Source organism: Panthera pardus, unplaced genomic scaffold (assembly GCF_024362965.1).
Source record: "Panthera pardus isolate Hobbes unplaced genomic scaffold, ASM2436296v1 HiC_scaffold_13, whole genome shotgun sequence".
Lineage (NCBI taxonomy): Eukaryota > Metazoa > Chordata > Mammalia > Carnivora > Felidae > Panthera > Panthera pardus.
Genome location: NW_026526688.1, coordinates 17,722,600 through 17,740,622, shown reverse-complemented (window position 1 = coordinate 17,740,622; position 18,023 = coordinate 17,722,600). Strand labels below are relative to the sequence as shown.

Sequence of the window (18,023 nt, the reverse complement as noted above, 5' to 3'; positions counted from 1 at the left end):
TTAGGATCATTGGCTTAAGCAACTGTACTTAACTGTACCCTGTACCCTGTTTTTGTTTTTTTTTTAAATTATTTTTTAATGTTTTTTATTTTTTTTTTGAGACAGACACAGAGCATGAGTGGGGAAGGGGCAGAGAGAGAGAGGGAGGGAGGGAATCCAAAGCAGGCTCCAGGCTCTGTGCTGACAGCTCAGCACAAACCCACGAACTGTGAGATCATGACCTGAGCGGACGTCGCATGCTTAACCGACTGAGCCATCCAGGCGTTGTACCTTGTACCCATTGAATAATTGGACTATGGAATGACAACATGAGTACCTAATTACTGTCCGTGGAAAATGACGAATCTTCTAGAAAGACATTTTGCTGTGAGCTGTATTTTCAGCCACATCGGCCAAACTCTTTTTTTTAACAATTACATTGTATTTTTTTTTTCCCCTTTCAGTCTAGTTCCACTGCATGCACATTTAAAGTCAGTTTCCATAGTGACATCTGGTGGTGGCTCTGCAATCCTAGCGGGTATGTTTGGAATGATAAATATTTTTACTTTAATAGCTCCAGATTTCCGGCTTCTTTCAAATTTTTCAGCTTATTAACAACTTTTCTTGAAAATGTCTTCATTGTATTCTTGAGGTTGGAAAGCTAGTCAGTTATTGCTTCTGTCATGTTTCATTAAAGCAAAGGAATGATTCCTTGTAACATTGCTGGGTGGCGCATATAACAGGCTTGTCTAAACTTGTCTCCGTACTCAACATATACGCCCCGGGATCAGGAAGCAGCACCCCTACCTTGTCTCCTGCTTCTGTGCCATAACCTCATGATGAGAAAGGTGGTGCTCGCCTATTACCGTGCTCACTGGCCTTTTCTCTCAGAGCATCGATCTCTCCTTGTCTGGCGGGAGGAAGCTCTGCGGAAAGCCCCGGCTACCGCTTCTGTCTTTCACAGCCCGGGCTTGGGGATCGTCTGGTCGCATGCTGTCGTTCCTCTCTCGGAAAGTGAAAGCGGAAATAAAAAATAGGAGCAGAGATGGCAGAGAAAGTAGGGGAGAAGTTCGTAAACAGGCGGAAGGCCACAGACGAAGAGTGTGTGCGTGTGGACGTACACATATGCCGAATAAGCGTGGTACTGCTGTGGTAGATGTTAGTGAGAAGTGTCTGAAAAACTGGGGTTTGATATTTAAGATTTTGTTGGTTCCTTGAAACTTGCTTCAGGAGAGGAGAATTTATAACCTAGGGCGCAAAAAAGTAGTTTTTGGAAGTTGGTTGGTGGAGGGTCATGGATAGAAGTAGGAGTGAGGTGGAGTTTTGAGGATGGCACAGTAGGCTTATTTCTCTGTGCTGGCCGGGAGGCTTAGTTGTTGTTTTCTGGCGTCGAAGGTACAGACTCGAAGTCCACAGGGTGAAATTTTGAAGATTCTCTTTTAGGAATGAAGGTCCTGCTGAGGTTGTAGAAGAAGTCCACCTATCCGTGCTGTTTGCGGCTACAGGAAGCACCTGGTAGAGAAGGGTGACAAAGGCTAGGGGTACGAACACCACGACCGGAAGAGTGGACGCTGCTTGTGGTCAGTGGGTCTGTTGGTCGTCTCAGAGGCCGAGACCTCTGTAAATCATGACCATTTCTAATGAGCCCCCCCTGACCGAGGAGGTACCTCATTCTGGATTCTAAACTCCGTACCGGTTTAGCTTTTGTAAACTTGGGCAAATCCTTTCAACTTTCTTTAAAAACAAGGGAGTTGAGCTGCTGGGTTGCTAAGGGGTTTCCAGTCCATTGCTGTGATTTTGCGGCTGCCAAGGCTGGATCTGCTACTCTTCCTGTGTTCTCTGCACTGCTCCCAGCCGTTCCTGGGCCACTGGTCTCCTCTCCCTAGGTTGAAGATGGCGCTCAGTGCAGCGCTTTATGCCTGCTTCAGAAGTTTCTGCCCGGGGTTCCTAAGGGGCTGTGTGTCTTGTGACTGAGCAGACAGACGAACAAGCAGAACATAAAATAATTTTGCATGCGTATGGTCTTTTCCCACCTACTTTTTATGCTTTTAAAATAGTGCTTAGAATTACAAGCAGCAGTTAGAATAGTACTTAGGCACCGCAGCCTGAACTTCTGTGACCAAGCGGAATCCTTGAATCTTCTTTTATTGTCCTTTAAGTGTGGGGAAGGACCCTTATTTAAGCAGGAGAAAACCTGTAGCCTCTCCTCGTGGCATCAGTCCCTCACGGCCCCCAGTTTCCTTGGTGCCGTGGAGCGTGTGATCATGACAGTGCAGCCTGTGGTGGAGACTCAGAGTTCTGGAGTCCGTCTGGGGGTTGAGATCCTGCTTCCACCTCCTATGTTTCTTAGCCACTCTAAGGCTTGGAAAAGTGTGTCCTCTTTCTCGTTTGTGAAGCCGAGATGAACATCTTACAGTTTGTGTCGTGTGATTTCATGCATGTAAAGCACCTAGTGAAGCCTTTTGTGTACTTCTCTTGTAAATACTGTAGTATTGCAAACACGGTAAACTGAGTTGAATGGTTATGAATTTGAGCATTTTGGTTAGAAGGGATGACTCAGCGTGCCCTCCTTTCTCTCTGGCAGTCAGAAATTCACTTTATTGTTATCTCGGAGCTGTATTAAATCATTTTTTTTTTTTTTTACAGGGATGTAATCAAAATACATCAAAGCATAAGCATCTTACCAATCACTATGTGATGGAAATATATACAGTCCTGAATTCATGAAATAAGAACATCTGAGCATCCCACTTACGCATATTTAGTATTTTAATTACTGGGGCACCTGGGTGGCCCAGTCAGATAATAAGCATCCTACTCTTGCTCTTGGCTCAGGACACGATCTCACAGTTCATGGGTTTGAAGCCCGCGCCGGGATCTGCGCTGATGGCATGGAGCCTGCTTGGGGTTCCTCCTCTGCTCCTCCTCCTCTTGTGCTCACGCGCATGCACGTGTGTGCACTGTTCACTCTCGATTAAAAACATTTTTGTTGACCATGCGTTGGTCACGCTAGCCCTAAGACTGACGGCACTTCGTTGGCACCGACATCAGAGATTCAGAGTGTTTGAACTCCAGCTCAGCCATTTGCTATGAGCCTGGGAAAGTTCACCTCTTAATCTTAGTTTTTCATCTGCGGTATGGGGATAATAACACCACACGTGTAGTCAGGTTGGATGTAAAGACTAAAGAAAGTAGCACATGTAAGACAGCATAGTGCGTGGCATATAGTAAACACTGAACTAATTTGTTTCTGTAATTATCAGTTTTTAAATGCCTGCAGATCACATTTAGAGGGGCCCGATTTTACTAAGTGGATAGCAGCATGAATTATTGAGTATTAGAACCAGAAAGAGGAGGATTACAAGCACCAGGTAGCTGTCTTCTTGAAATTTGCTAATACTTCACCTGTCAAATGAATTATGTTACATTTTAATGGCAGAATACGGGAGGAACATATGTACGCTCATTTGTCAATGTTTAGTCCTAGTAGAGAAAACGTCGTTATTCCCTGACTTCCTCTGCATGCCTTGATGAAAAAGAGAAACTGGAAAAGATTATTTTCCCTTGGTCATTAAGGACCCTCTTTCAGACTAAAAACAGGTAGAATTTTACTAATTTATTGGACAGATTGAGTAAGCATAGACTATGTTGGGACCAGACAAGAAGGAAAACATGTTGAATTTATCTGACAGTTGTCTCTGTTGCATAGGGAGACCTGATATCTCCTTTTTTTTTTTTTTTTTTTTTTCTTCCGAATGTTTGTTTTTGAGAGAGGAAGAGAGGGAGACACAGAATCCAAGCAGCTGTCAGCACAGAGCCCGATGCGGGGCTCAAACTCAGGGACCGCAAGATCATGACCTGAGCTGAAGTCAGATGCTCAACCGACTGAGCCACCCAGGCACCCCTAGCTCCTTTTTATTTGAGAGTTGTGAGGCTTTATTCGTTATTTCTAGGAGTATTACAGATCCATTTTGAGGGTTTGCTAAGAATTAATGAAACAGTTGTAAATAACTACAATGCTTTCTGGATAGTGATACTCATTTCATGATCATCTCTTTCATGTTTTAATATTTAGTTAAGTTTGGTATTTATAACTCGTAAGTCTTTTGGGAAGTGTTAGATGTGATTATCTGACATTTAAAATAAATGAGTTTTTCTGATATTATTTCAAATAAGTAAAGATTTACATTTATGCAATGATCAAAAAGTAAAAAATACAGATTTATGCTTGGTTGAGATAAATACTCTTTCATTTCTGAGTGCAGATCAAATTGACATCTCTTATTTTTCCCATAGCATTGTGCATTAAATGGGAAACTTTAGTAATTCTAGAGTTGTAGGATTTCCAAAGTCCAGCCTGGAACCGTAGTGTAGAATCCTTACAAATAGCATTAGTTCGGAATGATATTAATGCAGAAGAAAAAACTGCAAGGATGTATTTGGGGAGAGCAAAAGGACAGGATCACACCATTGAGTAAAAAAGTGGGATTTGCTAAGAGAAATGGCTATTTCTACTTGATCATCATCCTGGGAAGTGGTTAATCCTGAGATTAAGTAAGGTTTCAACTGGTTTCAATGGCTGGGCCAAAACGTTACAGACACTTTCACCCTCTCCTTTGTAATTACAGAACTCCTGTATCACTAGTTGACTTAGTAAGAAACATGTTCTAGTTTGGATCCCAGTTGAGGGACTTTGTGCCAACTTCAGTTAAGTCATCTATTCATTGTTGTTTGTTCATTTGATAAATAATTACTGGCCTCTGGGTAAGGAGCAGGGTAAACTGGCATTTAAGAGGGATGTGGCCTTTGCCCTTGTGGAGCTCCTAGCAGCGGGAGAATTTCTGTGTTTAGCACCCTGGTTGTCTTGCCATTTGCCTAAGGGAAGTAAAAGAAACTGAAGGGTTTCTTTCAGTGCGCAGGAGACTTGGGCAAACCCTTGTTCTGGATTTTGAAATACTGTACTCTGTTTTGTTAGCCGCCGTAAGGGGTGTGTGCTCCAAACTGAGATGTGTCGAGAAGTGTTGCCGCAGCCTCATTGTCTAAACCATAGCAGTGGACAAGCGAATGCAGCGTGGGTACCGGGGTGCTAGAGAGTGGGGACCCTGATCTGGGCCACAGCTTTTTGATTTTTTCTCTGGGAACCTCTGGGAAAATCAGCAAATCTCAAGTGGTCATAAATTTCATCTGTGGAAACAGAGCATCGGGCCATTAGATGGTCTCTCAGTGCCCATCTCGCTGGGTTGTTTGGACACTTAACAGATAGAATATTTGTATCGTGTCCACATAGTGCCCGACACCTAAAACCAACAATGACAGAGACTTTATAGCCGATACTACATGCCACACACTATTCTAATTGTTAATGTGTGTATTAGTTCGTTTAATTATTTCCATGTTATAGGAAGGGAACAGAGGCACAGAGAGGTCAGACAACTTGCCCAGGGTCCTGCGGCTCTGACGACACATAAGACTTTGCTAAGTGAGAGTTGTTAGTGAGGTTGACACTTGGTCAAAGTGGCAGTTTGTGGTTGTTGTTGACGTGTCTTCTTCTTTCTCTGTAGGTGTCATAGAGACCTCAGACGGACTTGACCGGGAGTCCACCTCCCATTACTGGCTAACAGTCTATGCAGCTGATCGGGGTGTCGTGCCTCTCTCATCGTTTATAGAGATCTACATAGAGGTCGAGGACGTCAATGACAACGCCCCACAGACATCAGAGCCTGTTTATTACCCAGAAATAATAGAAAATTCTCCCAAGGATGTATCTGTGGTCCAAATAGAGGCATTTGATGCAGATTCTAGCTCTAATGACAAGCTGACCTACAAAATTACAAGTGGAAATCCACAAGGATTTTTTTCAATACATCCTAAAACAGGTATGTGTTAATGGTATTATGTGAAAGGTTCATGCTTACGCTTCTTGATATGGGGAAATGAAGAATTTTCTTAATTTACCACTTTATTTTTGTAAATTGTTTCCTTTTCAGGTTGTTCAAAATAAGGCTTTATTTCCTGATGAAAATTTAGTCCAAATGCTGTGTTTCTTTTTGAAATTGTTTGAAATTGTTTTTATGAAGCTATTTTATGACTTTGCTCATTAGTAGAATTTCACTTCCAGGTTAAAAAACAAATACAGTGTTTCAGTAACAGCTCCTAAATTATTGATACATCCTAAACTTCCTGCAAGTTGTGCTGCCGCTAAGTATTCCCATTTTCTGAACTCTGCTTTTTATGAAGAATTATCAAAGGAATTTATTTGACAATTCAGTATTTTTCTGTGTGGTTTTGGAGTTTTTCCATCAAGCAGTGCTCTGTCTCTGTAGGCAGTAGGGGATCAAGATTAAGCAATTTTCAGACTGGCAGCAGTTGCTTTCCTGAACTGATACACCAAGTTTCCTTTCTCTTTTCTCAGTGTCTAACCCCCCCTACTTCTAAGTGGGTAGCTCCTCAACTCCAGAATCCTCTTCCAAAATCCTTGTCAATTTTTACTCTGTTCTTTTACAGATTTGACAGCGCCTCTGTTTTTTTCTTAGTTCTTCTTTTTTGCGTTATTTCACACGAAAAAGAGCTTCCATGTAGCTATCATTTTTGTTGTACTCGTTGATTTCTTGATCACCATTAAAACAGAACCACCATATGAATTGAGAAGACGGTTTATTTGCAGGAAATGAAACTTCTTATCAAATAGATCACTGGCCTTTGAGCTTAGGGATGTTTCAGTGATGTGGCACTTTATGGTAGAATGTGGTTAACAGAACATTCTGAAGGGGAGGATTGGCTGAAATATATGTGCATACCTCCATCCTGTGTTTGCTAATTTTGTCTTCCCTTATTCTAGGTGAGTTGGCCTGTTCAGTCACTGGGTTGTCTATTTGATACATTAAGGAAGTATAATAAACACAAATCAAAATTAAGGAGGCATTCTCTGCTTCCTTACCAGTCTTTGCTATCCCTTACCATTATCTCCTATCCTTACCATTCTTATTTCATAATGTTCTTTGTTAAACTTAAAAGCAATTCTTTTTAAAAATTTTTTTAAAATGTTTTTATTATTTATTTCTGAGAGGGAGCACAAGCAAGCAGGGGAGGGGCAGAGAGAGAGAGAGAGAGACAGACAGACAGACACAGGTAGACAGAAGGACAGACGTAGAATCCGAAGCAGGCTCCAGGCTCTGAGCTGTCAGCACAAAGCCCTATGCAGGGCTCAAACTCGCGAACCATTAGATCATGACCTGAGCTGAAGTTGGATGTTTAACCAACTGAGCCACCCAGCTGCCCCCAAAGAAAGCAGTTCTTAAGGTAGAAGGAAGCTTGAGGTCAGCATCTGTGTACCAAAATGACTGTACAAAGATACCAGGTAGATCAGTATGTATGTATTGTCTCTTAAAAAGCATGTTAAAATGTTGGTTTTTTTAAACGTTTTGTCATTCATAGAGTCTGTCTTGATTGTTGAAAATTAAACGTTGTCGTTCATAGAGTCTGTCTTGATTGTTGAAAATTAAATGTAAGTACGAGATTTATTTTGAATGTATGAGAGTTAGTTTTACTTGGGTTAATTATGGTCTAGCTCTTTGGCTAAATTTTGATGTGTCTCTGCTAGAGAATAAGAGTGAGGTTTGGATACTTATAAACCTAGTAATTAATTATTAAGAATGATTGAACTGACAGAGTATAACATCCATTCATGGTAACAACCTTCTGCAAAGTAGATCTAGAGGGAACATCTCTCAACATAATAAAGTCCTTGGTTGAAAAATCCACAGCTAATCTCATCCTTGATGAGTCCTTGTTTCCCCCAAGGTCAGGAACAAGACAAGGCTGTCACTTTCATCCCTTTTTTTCAACATAGAATTGGAAGTCCTGCCCTCAGCAATCAGACAACAAACAAATAAATCCAAATTAGTAAGGAAGACGTAAAACTCTCCTCTCCCTATTTGCAGGTATGACATGATGCTATGTATAGAAAACCCTAAAGACTCCACCAAAAAACTGTTAGAACTGATAGACTAATTCAGTAAAGTCACAGAATACAAAATCCATGTACTGAAATCTGTTGCATTTTTATACACCAATAATGAAGCCGCAGAAAGAGAAATTAAGGAAACAAACCCATTTACAGTTGCACCCAAAATAATGAGATACCTAGGGATAAAACTGAGCAAAGAGGTGAAAGACCTGTACTCTGAAAACTGTCAAACACATGTCAAACATGAAAGAACCTGAAGATGACACAATGAAATGGAAAGACATTACATGATCATGGATTAGAAGAACAAGTATTACTAAAATGACTATACTACCCAAAGCAGTCTACACATTTCATGCAATCCCTATCATACCAACAGCATTTTTCACAGAGCTAGAACAGTCCTTTTAAAATTTGTATGGAACCACAAAAGACCCCAAATAGCCAAAGCAATCTTGAAAAAGAATAACAGAATTGGAGGCATCACAGTTCCAGACTTGAAGTTATATTACAAAACTGTAGTAATCAAAACAGTACTGTTTTGACAGTACAACAATAGCCACACAGATCAATGGAACAGAATAGAAAACCGGAAAGAAACCCACAACTATACGGTCAGTCTTCAACAAGGCAGGAAAGAATATTCAAAGGAAAAAGGACAGTCCCTTCAACAAATGGTGTTGTCCAAACTGGACCACTTTCTTATACAGTACACAAAAATCAATTCAAAATGGATTAAAGATTCAAATCTGAGACCAGAAACCATAAAAATCCTAGAAGAGAACACAAGACAGTAACCTCTTTGACATGGGCCATAGCAGTTCCTTTCTGGATATGTCTCCTGAGGGAAGGGAAACAGAAACAAAAGTAAACTGTTGGGACTACATCAAAATAAAAAGGTTCTGTATAGCAGAGGAAACAGCAAAACTGAAAGGCAACCTACAGAATGGGAGAAGATATTCGCAAATGACCTATCTGATAAAGGGCTAGTATCCAAAATATGTACAGAACTGATACAACTCAGTACCCCCCAAACGAAATAGTCCAGTTAACAAAATGAAAAGACATGGACAGACATTTCTCCAAAGAAGACCTCTGGATGGCCAATAGATCTCTGCAGAGATGCTCAACATTACTCATCATTAGGGAAATGCAAATCAGAAGTACAATGAGATGGTACCTTACACCTGTCAGAATGGCTAAAATCAGTAACACAAGAAACAAAAAGTGTTGGCAAGGATGCGGAGAAAAATGAACCTTCTGGCATTGTTGGTTGGAATGTAAACTGGTGCAGCCACGGTGGAAAATAGTACGGAGGTTCCTCAGAAATTTAAAAATACAACCACCCGATGATCCAGCAATTGCACTACTGGGTATTTCCCCCCAAAATACAAAACCACAACAACAACAACAAAAACACTTATTCACTAAAAATATAAAAACACTAGGGATACTTGCACCCCTATTTTTATTGCAACTTTATTTACAGTAGCCAAATTATGGAAGGTACCCATTGTTCACTGAGAGATGAATGGATAAAGAAGTGATACACACATACATACACACACAGGAATATTAATTCACTATGAAAAATGAAATATTGTATTTGCAATACCATGGATGGAGGTAGAGAGTGTCATGATAAGCTAAGTAAGTCAGAGAAGGGCAAATACCATATGATCTCACTCACGTGGAATTTAAGTAACAAAATGAGCAAAGGAAAAGAAAAAAAAAAAACAAAAAAATAGTCTCTTAACTATAGAGAACAAACTGATGGTTACCAGAGTAGAGGTGTGTGCAGGGTGGGTGAAGTAGGTGATGAGGATTAAAGAGTACATTTATCATGATGAAAAAATGAATAAAATAAAGACCAAAAAATAAGTAAATTAAAAAAGAATAATTGGGCCATATACAAATTTAACCATAGAAAGAGAAGTTGGATCTCAGAACTATGTTTCGGAAGCATTAGGGCATAGGGTGCAGGACCCTGAGCCTATGAAAAAGGCTAAGAGATTATACAAGAACATAAAGACTGGAATGAGTGTCTGTAAATGATTCCTCACAGACTTGTTTAAACAGCATACTTGCAGACGTTTTTTACTGCACAAGTGGTAACCAAGTTTAGCTTCATTTTTGTGAAATAAAATGAAAGAGAACTAAGAGCTAAAAATTTAGCAGGCACTGTCAGATACAAAAGAAGAAAGATTAGCAGTTTATAAACATTTCTGCGGAGGATTTCAGAGTCAAGAAACTTTGCGTGGAAGCAGGGGAGTTCACAGACCTTGGGAGACAGCGAAATCTACAAGTTAAAGCCTTGTGATAATTCAGGAATATAACTCCCCCAATTTAAAATTGCTTGTGAACTAAACTTTAAAAGGCTTTCATTTTTCCTGTCTCTTCTCCCCCTTCTAGATTAGGGCAAATCTTCTATAAGGAGACATGCTAACCAGCAAGCAATGAATGTCCTTTAGAATACCTGAGCCAGTACTGTAGGTCTGGGCATAAAGTATAGTTTTGGAGAAAGAAGAAGGCAAACATAAAGAAGTGATGTCGGTTAGAGCTGTTGTGGGCAGCCTTGAAGCCTTCGTTATCTCTGGGGGCCGCTCAAAGGAAGATCCCTCTGCTGTGGTGTTATGTCTTGCTGAAATGTGATTAATGTGGCATTGCTGCTTTCTCTTAACATCTCTGTATTCTGACAGCTCCTAGGAGGGGATGTCTGCAGAGACGACTTCTTGATCTTCAGGGAGAATAAATCCCCTCCAGGAGTCCACAGCTAGCTCCTGAACCCCTGGGTGGGAAGCACATGCATCCTGCTGCCGGGACAGGGGGAGGAAGTTCATAAGGATTCCAAAGAGGTTTTACTTTTTTATGAGTTGAAGACCGATAATAGTAGGGAGTAACTGTAGTTAGTACACAAGAAAGATTTTGTTGTGAGATATATTACAAACTATGGTTAGTAAAGAAGTCTGACTATTTCACAGATCATGTAAAGTCTCTGATGATCAAGAAATAACCATATTTTAACTTGGGCATTATTAAAGATTAAATACAGCCTTACAAAGCCTGTCTCCAGATGATTCTATTCCCCCAACTCAGCAGAAAATTTGAGTATGATCCTCAGGGCCCAAACTGCAATGCTTCAAAGTATACATCTGGCTCAAAACTTTGAAAGCAGACCTATTTTTAATGGGTAGATCAGTATTATTGGAGGCCAGATTGTGAAAGCTGATGAAAGAGTCTACTAGAAGAAAGTTCTCCTGATTTACCAACCATAACACCACCTGGAGACCCTAAATCATGTTCCTTAATAATTAATGGCTGAGTGAGAAAATCACTGGGCTGGAAATCAAGAGATCTGGGCGGTAGTGAGGTTTGTTCCCCCCGCGCCCCCCCCCCCCCCCGGAATCATGGGGAAAACTGGCTTCCTGGTCCTTCTGTCTTGTGATTAGTGATTTTTGCACGCCTGTTACAGGATGTCTGTGCGTGCAGAGCACTCAGAATCATTTGTGGGAGAGATGTCACCACCTCTTGTGCTCGTGTGTACTACATTTGCTCTATTCACTGTGTGTAAGATAATCAAGATTTAAGTAAATTGATGAAGGATAAACACATTTGATGGAATAAAATGAATCTACTTGCTCCTTAGTGGTGAAGGTAAATTTAGGACCCTGGTGCTTATCAAAATGTCCAGCGGACCAGAGAAAGCCCCAGTTCACTGCCATTCAGTCATTTGTTTTCACATCAAGTATTTACTGAGCCTCTCCTCTGTATACAGCGCATTAAGCGATGTTTTGAAAATTGATAGTCTGCCTAAGTGCAGTGGCAAAGAGAAACCTGTGGGAACAGGCAACCAGGGCGGTGTTGCCGTGGGTTCGGATAAACACCCCCTGGGAGGTGAGAGCTGCCTGATGTGGTAGGTGCAGTTGGGAGGGTGGGGCCCTTTGGGCAAGTTACTGAGCTGATTTTGAAGGTAGTGAAAATGGATGGTTGCACAAGAGGTAAGGGATGTTCGTCACGTTGGGGGACAGTTCGGTGACGTGATGAGTATTAGCGGCCAAGAGATCAAGTTAGATGAGGATGTGGGGGGTTGGCTACACTTGATGGAAAGCCTTCAGTACCAGAATAAGGTTTAAAAGATCATATTTATGTTATTTTTATAAATAATGACCTATTTTCAAGAACACGTATGGAATTCTTTGAACGTTTTGTAGAAATAGGAGTCTGATGACCTCTCTAAGTCATTTTGGAGAGGAGGGAAACCTGGCTGCCGTATCTGTTTCTCCTTTCATGGTATGACAAAATATTTGTTTTGAAAAACACAAATCCTTCCGAGGACTGTTTTTGATCATCTGAATTTGGGGTTCTAAATGGCAGGTTTGAATGAACACTTTTGAATGTTTTCTTTCTTCCAAAGGTTTTGTGCGTGATTATGGCAGGAACTGTGTTTCTGCATCTCAGATGGTTCTTACACTGTTTAAGTAGGGGGGCAAGGGGGTTCTTTGTCAGGGCGTACAAGCAGATGAGATTTGATCTGTTTTCTTTTTCTGTTTTATGCTCGTTGACACCGTGAATTTTTGTAACTTTCTTTTGCTTGTGTCCAATATCAGGGTAAATTTGCCTTTTTTCCCCCTCCCACCCATCTCCCACCTCCCTCTGGCAACTGTCAGTCCTCTGTCTTTAAAAGCCTGTTTTTGTTTGTTATATTTGCTTCTTTTAACATAACTTCTGTGGTTGCTGAAGTGCGAGAGAGAAAAAGAGCATAGAAGGCTAGATTATCTGAGCCTAGACAGACGCGTCACGGCTTCGTCCGGTGGCACGTCAAGGACAGAGTAGAACGGGAATCCTGAACAATAGAGACCAGTGTGCACTTCACAGGTTTCATTATTCACAAGCTGAAAACACCCGAGCAAAGCGTCTTTTTATTTAATATTAACAATTTAACTTCTGAGGAGTGATACGCTATTTTTATAATTGGCAGTAATTTTTGAAGTGTTACTTTGATTCATGTGCACATGCTTTAGAAAAGACCATGGTTTTATTCTCCTATCTATATATTTGGCATTTTCAAGTTTTGGATGCAAACAAATATTACTCTTTATTTTTAAAAAGCTGCGTTGAAGTATAACTGACCTTCAGTGAATTGCACATGTTTAAAGTCAACAATTTGAAAAGTTTTGCCTTAGCGATATAACAGTGAAACCATTGCCGTGAACATGTCCATCTCTTCCAGAACATTCCCTACAGCTCTTTGTATCCCCACCCCACCCAGCTCCTCTCTGCCCGCTCCATGCGGCCGCTTTGGTCACTATGTATTAGTTTGCATTTCCTAAAATTTTATGTAAATAGACTACTGGAGTAGCTACTCTTTTCTTGGTAACGCCTCTTGTAGTTAGATACTTACTTTGAGATTTATGCATGTTGTAGTGAGTACCAAAAGCATGTTGCCTTTTTTTTTTTTTTTTTTTTTTTTTTAGTTTATTTATTTTGAGAGAGAGCGTGTACGGGCAGGGAGAACCGGGAAAGAGAATCCTAAGCAGGCTCCACACTGGCAGCGCGGAGCCCAGTGTGGAGCTCAAACTCAAGAACCGAGCTGAAACCGAGAGTCAGATATTTAACCAACTGAGCCATGCAGAGGCCCCCAAAGTATATTCCTTTTTATTGCTAAAATCCTTTGCATAGGTGCACTGCAGCGTATCCGGTCACCTGTCGATGGGCATTTGTGTTCTTGCACTTTTCGGCTATTACAAATAAAAGCTATTATGAACATTTGAGAATCAACCGCTGTGTGGGCATGTACTTCCATTTCTCTTCGATTTTCACCTAGGAATGAAAACTGTCTAGAAATGGTCTCGACACTATAAGCTGGGCCATCTGTCAGTCTCGCCCTGTTGGTTTCCCATCTCAGGGGGTGACTGTCTTCTTCTGATAGCTGGTGTCCCATAAACTGTTATTTCATTTATTTTGTCTGCTTGTTTCATGTGGGAGGGTAAATCTGATCCCATGGCGGGAAGCAGAAGTTCAGCTTTTGCTTTTTAATTAAAAAAATATTTATTCAGGGGCACCTGGGTAGCTCAGTCAGTTGAGCATCCGACTTCAGCTCAGGTTAGGATCTTGCGGTCAGTGGGTTCCTGCCCCACATCAGGCTCTGTGCTGACAGCCCAGAGCCTGGAGCCTGCTTCAGGTTCTGTGTTTTCCCTCACCCCTCCCCCTCTCTCACTGTCTCTCGATAAGTACACATTAAAAAAAAAAACCTTAGAAAATAAATAAATATATATATATAAATGCTTATTCAATTTAGAACTGCTAATAAGCCTGTATATACTGTTAAAGTATATATATACTTTACTTATATAAAGTATATATATACTGTATATACTGTATATATACATTGACTAAGTAGTACGAGTGTTCTTAACCAAATTTGTCTGTGGTTTTAAGGAGTAAAAAAGTTTCTAGGTTTATCTTAAACAGAAACTTGGCACCATCCTGGGTGTGTTTCTGGAGTTGGTAGAAATACAGGTCATTATACACTTCTGTCCACAAAATGTGTCACAGTGTTGTGCCTAATGCTCAGAATGGTGATCCTCAGGTTCTGGCCAGTCCCACTTGTTCTCACTATATACCGTTTACGAGACTGGAAAGCAGGTGTGTGTGTACATGTGTGCGTGCCTGTGTGTGGATAACATACTTCATAAATTATATTGCTTGTTACAAATTGGTAGTGCATTCAGAGTCCAAAATGCCAAAGGTACAAAAAGATACCCAGTGAAAAATTTTTCTTCTTTTTCGGTTCCGTAGATGATCTGCTTTCTTCCTTAATATATTAACTATGTTTTATTTTCTGTATTCTTGATGCCCAGTCTCTGACCTGGGTAGATACTGCACCTGTCAGGACTAGCCAGCTTTTAGAGATTCCCAAGGATCCACTTTTCATATGCACACTAGCCGATCCAGAACCCGTACTTGGAATCCCTTCCTTTATGGAGCCACAATCCATGCACCTTCCCCAATCGTCCCAGGTTCAGGTACCAGACAACCTGCTCAGCCCTCTCCAGAGCCCGCTGAAGTAATTCAGACTCTCCAGTCTAAACCTGCTCTTCCTGCTTTGCCTTGTGTATTCTGTAGAAACCACAACAAAATCTCTTGTCCCCTACCCCTCCACCCCCACCCCAGCTTTCTCCTTTTTCTTTCCTCCTGGCCAATCCAGTGTGGCCCTGGGCACCCCGTCTGTGGTATGGTGCCTCCCTTCCTTGTAGGAATTGTTAATAGTGAAAGTGCTCTCCTCTGACATGTTGGTCTCACCGTACTTGAATAATAAGAAAATCTACATTTTGAAACACTTTGAGGCAACTAGTGTTTATAGTTTCTTTTCCTAAACAAGCAAGAAGACATGTTACTCTTTTTTTTCCTCTTTTTCAGCGGGTACCAGCACAGTATACATAGTGATATTCATCTCGAGTTTTTCTTGTAACAGTATTAGATACCGTGCTTTAGGAGAATAACTGTATCAGTGGGCTGCCACGTTATTGCAGGAGTATATGCCCATGTCCATGTCAATTTCACCACCCTTCTTGCTGAACCCCTGGTTTTATGCTGTCTAGTAAATGTATTATTTTTTATACCTTCGCATTTGTGGATGTGCATCTTCCTGTTTGGGAACAAACATACTGAAAAGGAATTTTTTATGGCTAAAAATAAATGCATCAGAAATGTTAAGTGAAAATAGAGGCATCCTTTTCGAAAAAATGTGTATGTGTGTATGTGATTTCTCTCTGTCTCTATGTGCATCATAAAAGGGTTTAGGCTCTTTGACAGCTGTTGGATCTGTTTCCATCCACTTGGAATTTTAAATGGCTTAAAAATGATTTGGCGGCTTTCAGCTGTTTTCTTAGCTTTTCCTTTATCAATTCTATAGAGTTAAAATTTCACCTCTTTCGGTGGCTGATTTCTTCTCATTATTGGATCTGGAGCACACTGCACAGTTTGAATCTTGTAAATCCTGCTGGTTCTGTCTCTTTGGGCTGATTTCCATCAGGCTCTCTCATGCCTGTTACCTTTGAGAGTTGAGCTTGAAAAAGACCGCCAAAGAGAAACCAGCAAACTGTGGCTTTCCTTCTTTTGCTACCCTTCTGTGTTGTTCTCTGATCTTTCCTGTACCACTTTTCCACCCTGCCGCCATCCCTTGACCTCACTTTTAGATCAGGCCGGAACAAAACTTTCGTTAGGAGTCACAGGGCCAGTGACAAGCACAGCTTATCATGTATTATGTGCATTGTGCTTCGTATATTACAGGCGACCTCACATAATCTTTATAGGAAACCCTGTGAGACAGCTACAGACTGCAAACCAAGAGTCTGCTGTCTTCCCCATCTGTCTTTTCCCCATTTTGTAATAACTACATGACTTCAGAGAGGTGAAGGTCACCTGGAGGTCGGTGCCAGAAAGACATAAATTCCGTGACTGCTGCTTCTGGAAGCACAGCCCCATGTTCACTTGGTGTGCCCTTGGGTCTGGGATGTAAACATGGTTTGGGAGCCAGTTTTTCTGTGCCTTCTCTTTTTTTTTTTCTTGTATTGAGGAATTCCTGTGTGACATAATAGTTGCTCTTTAGGCTAATCTTCTCTAATAACTTAAGGCCAGGGCATCTGGGTGGGTGGCTCAGTCGGTTAAGTGACCGACTCCAGCTCAGGTCGTGATTTCTCAGTTCATGGGTTCAAGCCCCACATCGGGCTCTGCACTGACAGTGCGGAGCCTGGAGCCTGCTTCGGGTTCTGTGTCTCCCTCTCTCTCTGCCCCTCCCCTGCTTGAGCATGCGCTCTCACGCGCTCTCTCTCTCCCTCTCTCTCCCTCCCTCTCTCTCCCTCTCTCTCCCTCTCTCTCCCTCTCTCTCCCTCTCTCTCCCTCTCTCTCCCTCTCTCTCCCTCTCTCTCCCTCTCTCTCTGTCTCTCTCCAAAGTAAATAAACATTAAAAAACATTTTATATCTTCTGGCCGAAAAGCAGGAACCTTCTAAATAACACTAGATGTTTAAACTTACTTTTATTAACCATGGACTGCAAACACCATTAAGCTTTTTCTGTGAAGGGCGAGGTAGTAAATATTTTAGGCTTTGCGGGTCATACAGTCTCTGTCACAGCCATTCAGCTCTGTCACTGTAGACTGAAAGCAGCCATAGACAATATGGACGTGAATGAGCATGGCTGTGTTCCCATAAAACTTTATTTATGGACATTGAAATTTGAGTTTCGTGTGCTTTTCCTTTGTCACAATACATTATTCTTTGATTGTTGTATCTAGTCCTTTAAGAATGTAAAAGCCATTCTTAGCTTGCCTGCCATACAAAAACAGGTAGTTTTCTGGCCCTTGATAGGTTGATGTAGTTACTAGTTAACTAGTTGGACTAGTTAAATTGTTGGTTTATTTCTCAGGGGGTAGATTATTTGATATTCTTCAAGTAAAAATAGAAAAATTTTCCCATTGCTGTAAGCAGTGAATGCTTACAAAAGAGAATCTGTGTTTTGTTTCTCCAGGATATTAAAATTATTTTTTAAAAGAATCATAGTTCAATATTAGTTATCAAGGTCAAAATCTCAGATAAAATTTAGCAAGTTGATGATAAACTATTAGATCTCTTCTGCTTTGAGGAAAAAAACATTGTCATTAGAAAATAAAATATTTCCAAGTTTTGAGATTTCACACTTTTCCTTTGTCCTGCTGTATCCTTTTAAAAATATTTCAGAGCTTGGAGTTCCCAGCTCTCAGAGTCAGCTGTATGTATACTTATCACATCTTTGATCAGTTCTTGCATTTTTTTTTTCCGTTCTTTCATTCTGAGTTAAGATATTCACACCTAAAGTAACAAATTACAGCTTACACTTTGTAGAGGACCACTTTATACAGGGGCCTGTTTTTCATCCATTTGTTTACATAGAGGATAGACTATTTAATGTAGAATTAGTTTAAGTTCGGTATAAGGTGTGTTATTTGACTGCAGATGGATCTGGTGGTATTTATACATAGGTAAGTCATACACATACATATGCACGTGTGTGTGTTGTTTGTGTGTGTGTGCACGCGTG

The 18,023-nt window shown here is 40.9% G+C and overlaps 1 protein-coding gene across 8 annotated transcripts in view; it reads left to right on the top strand.

Moving 5' to 3' along the window:
- The window catches only part of FAT1 (FAT atypical cadherin 1), a 132,803-nt gene that overhangs the window by 48,018 nt on the left and 66,762 nt on the right, over positions 1-18,023 (top strand). For all 8 annotated transcript variants that reach the window (XR_008421554.1, XM_053900899.1, XM_019422171.2 and 5 more), the window contains one exon: positions 5,541-5,855. Coding sequence is in view for 7 of the 8 variants with exons in the window: in XM_053900899.1 (XP_053756874.1) it covers positions 5,541-5,855 (315 nt within the window). In the remaining variant the exon portion in view is untranslated. The remainder of the gene's footprint in view (positions 1-5,540; positions 5,856-18,023) is intronic.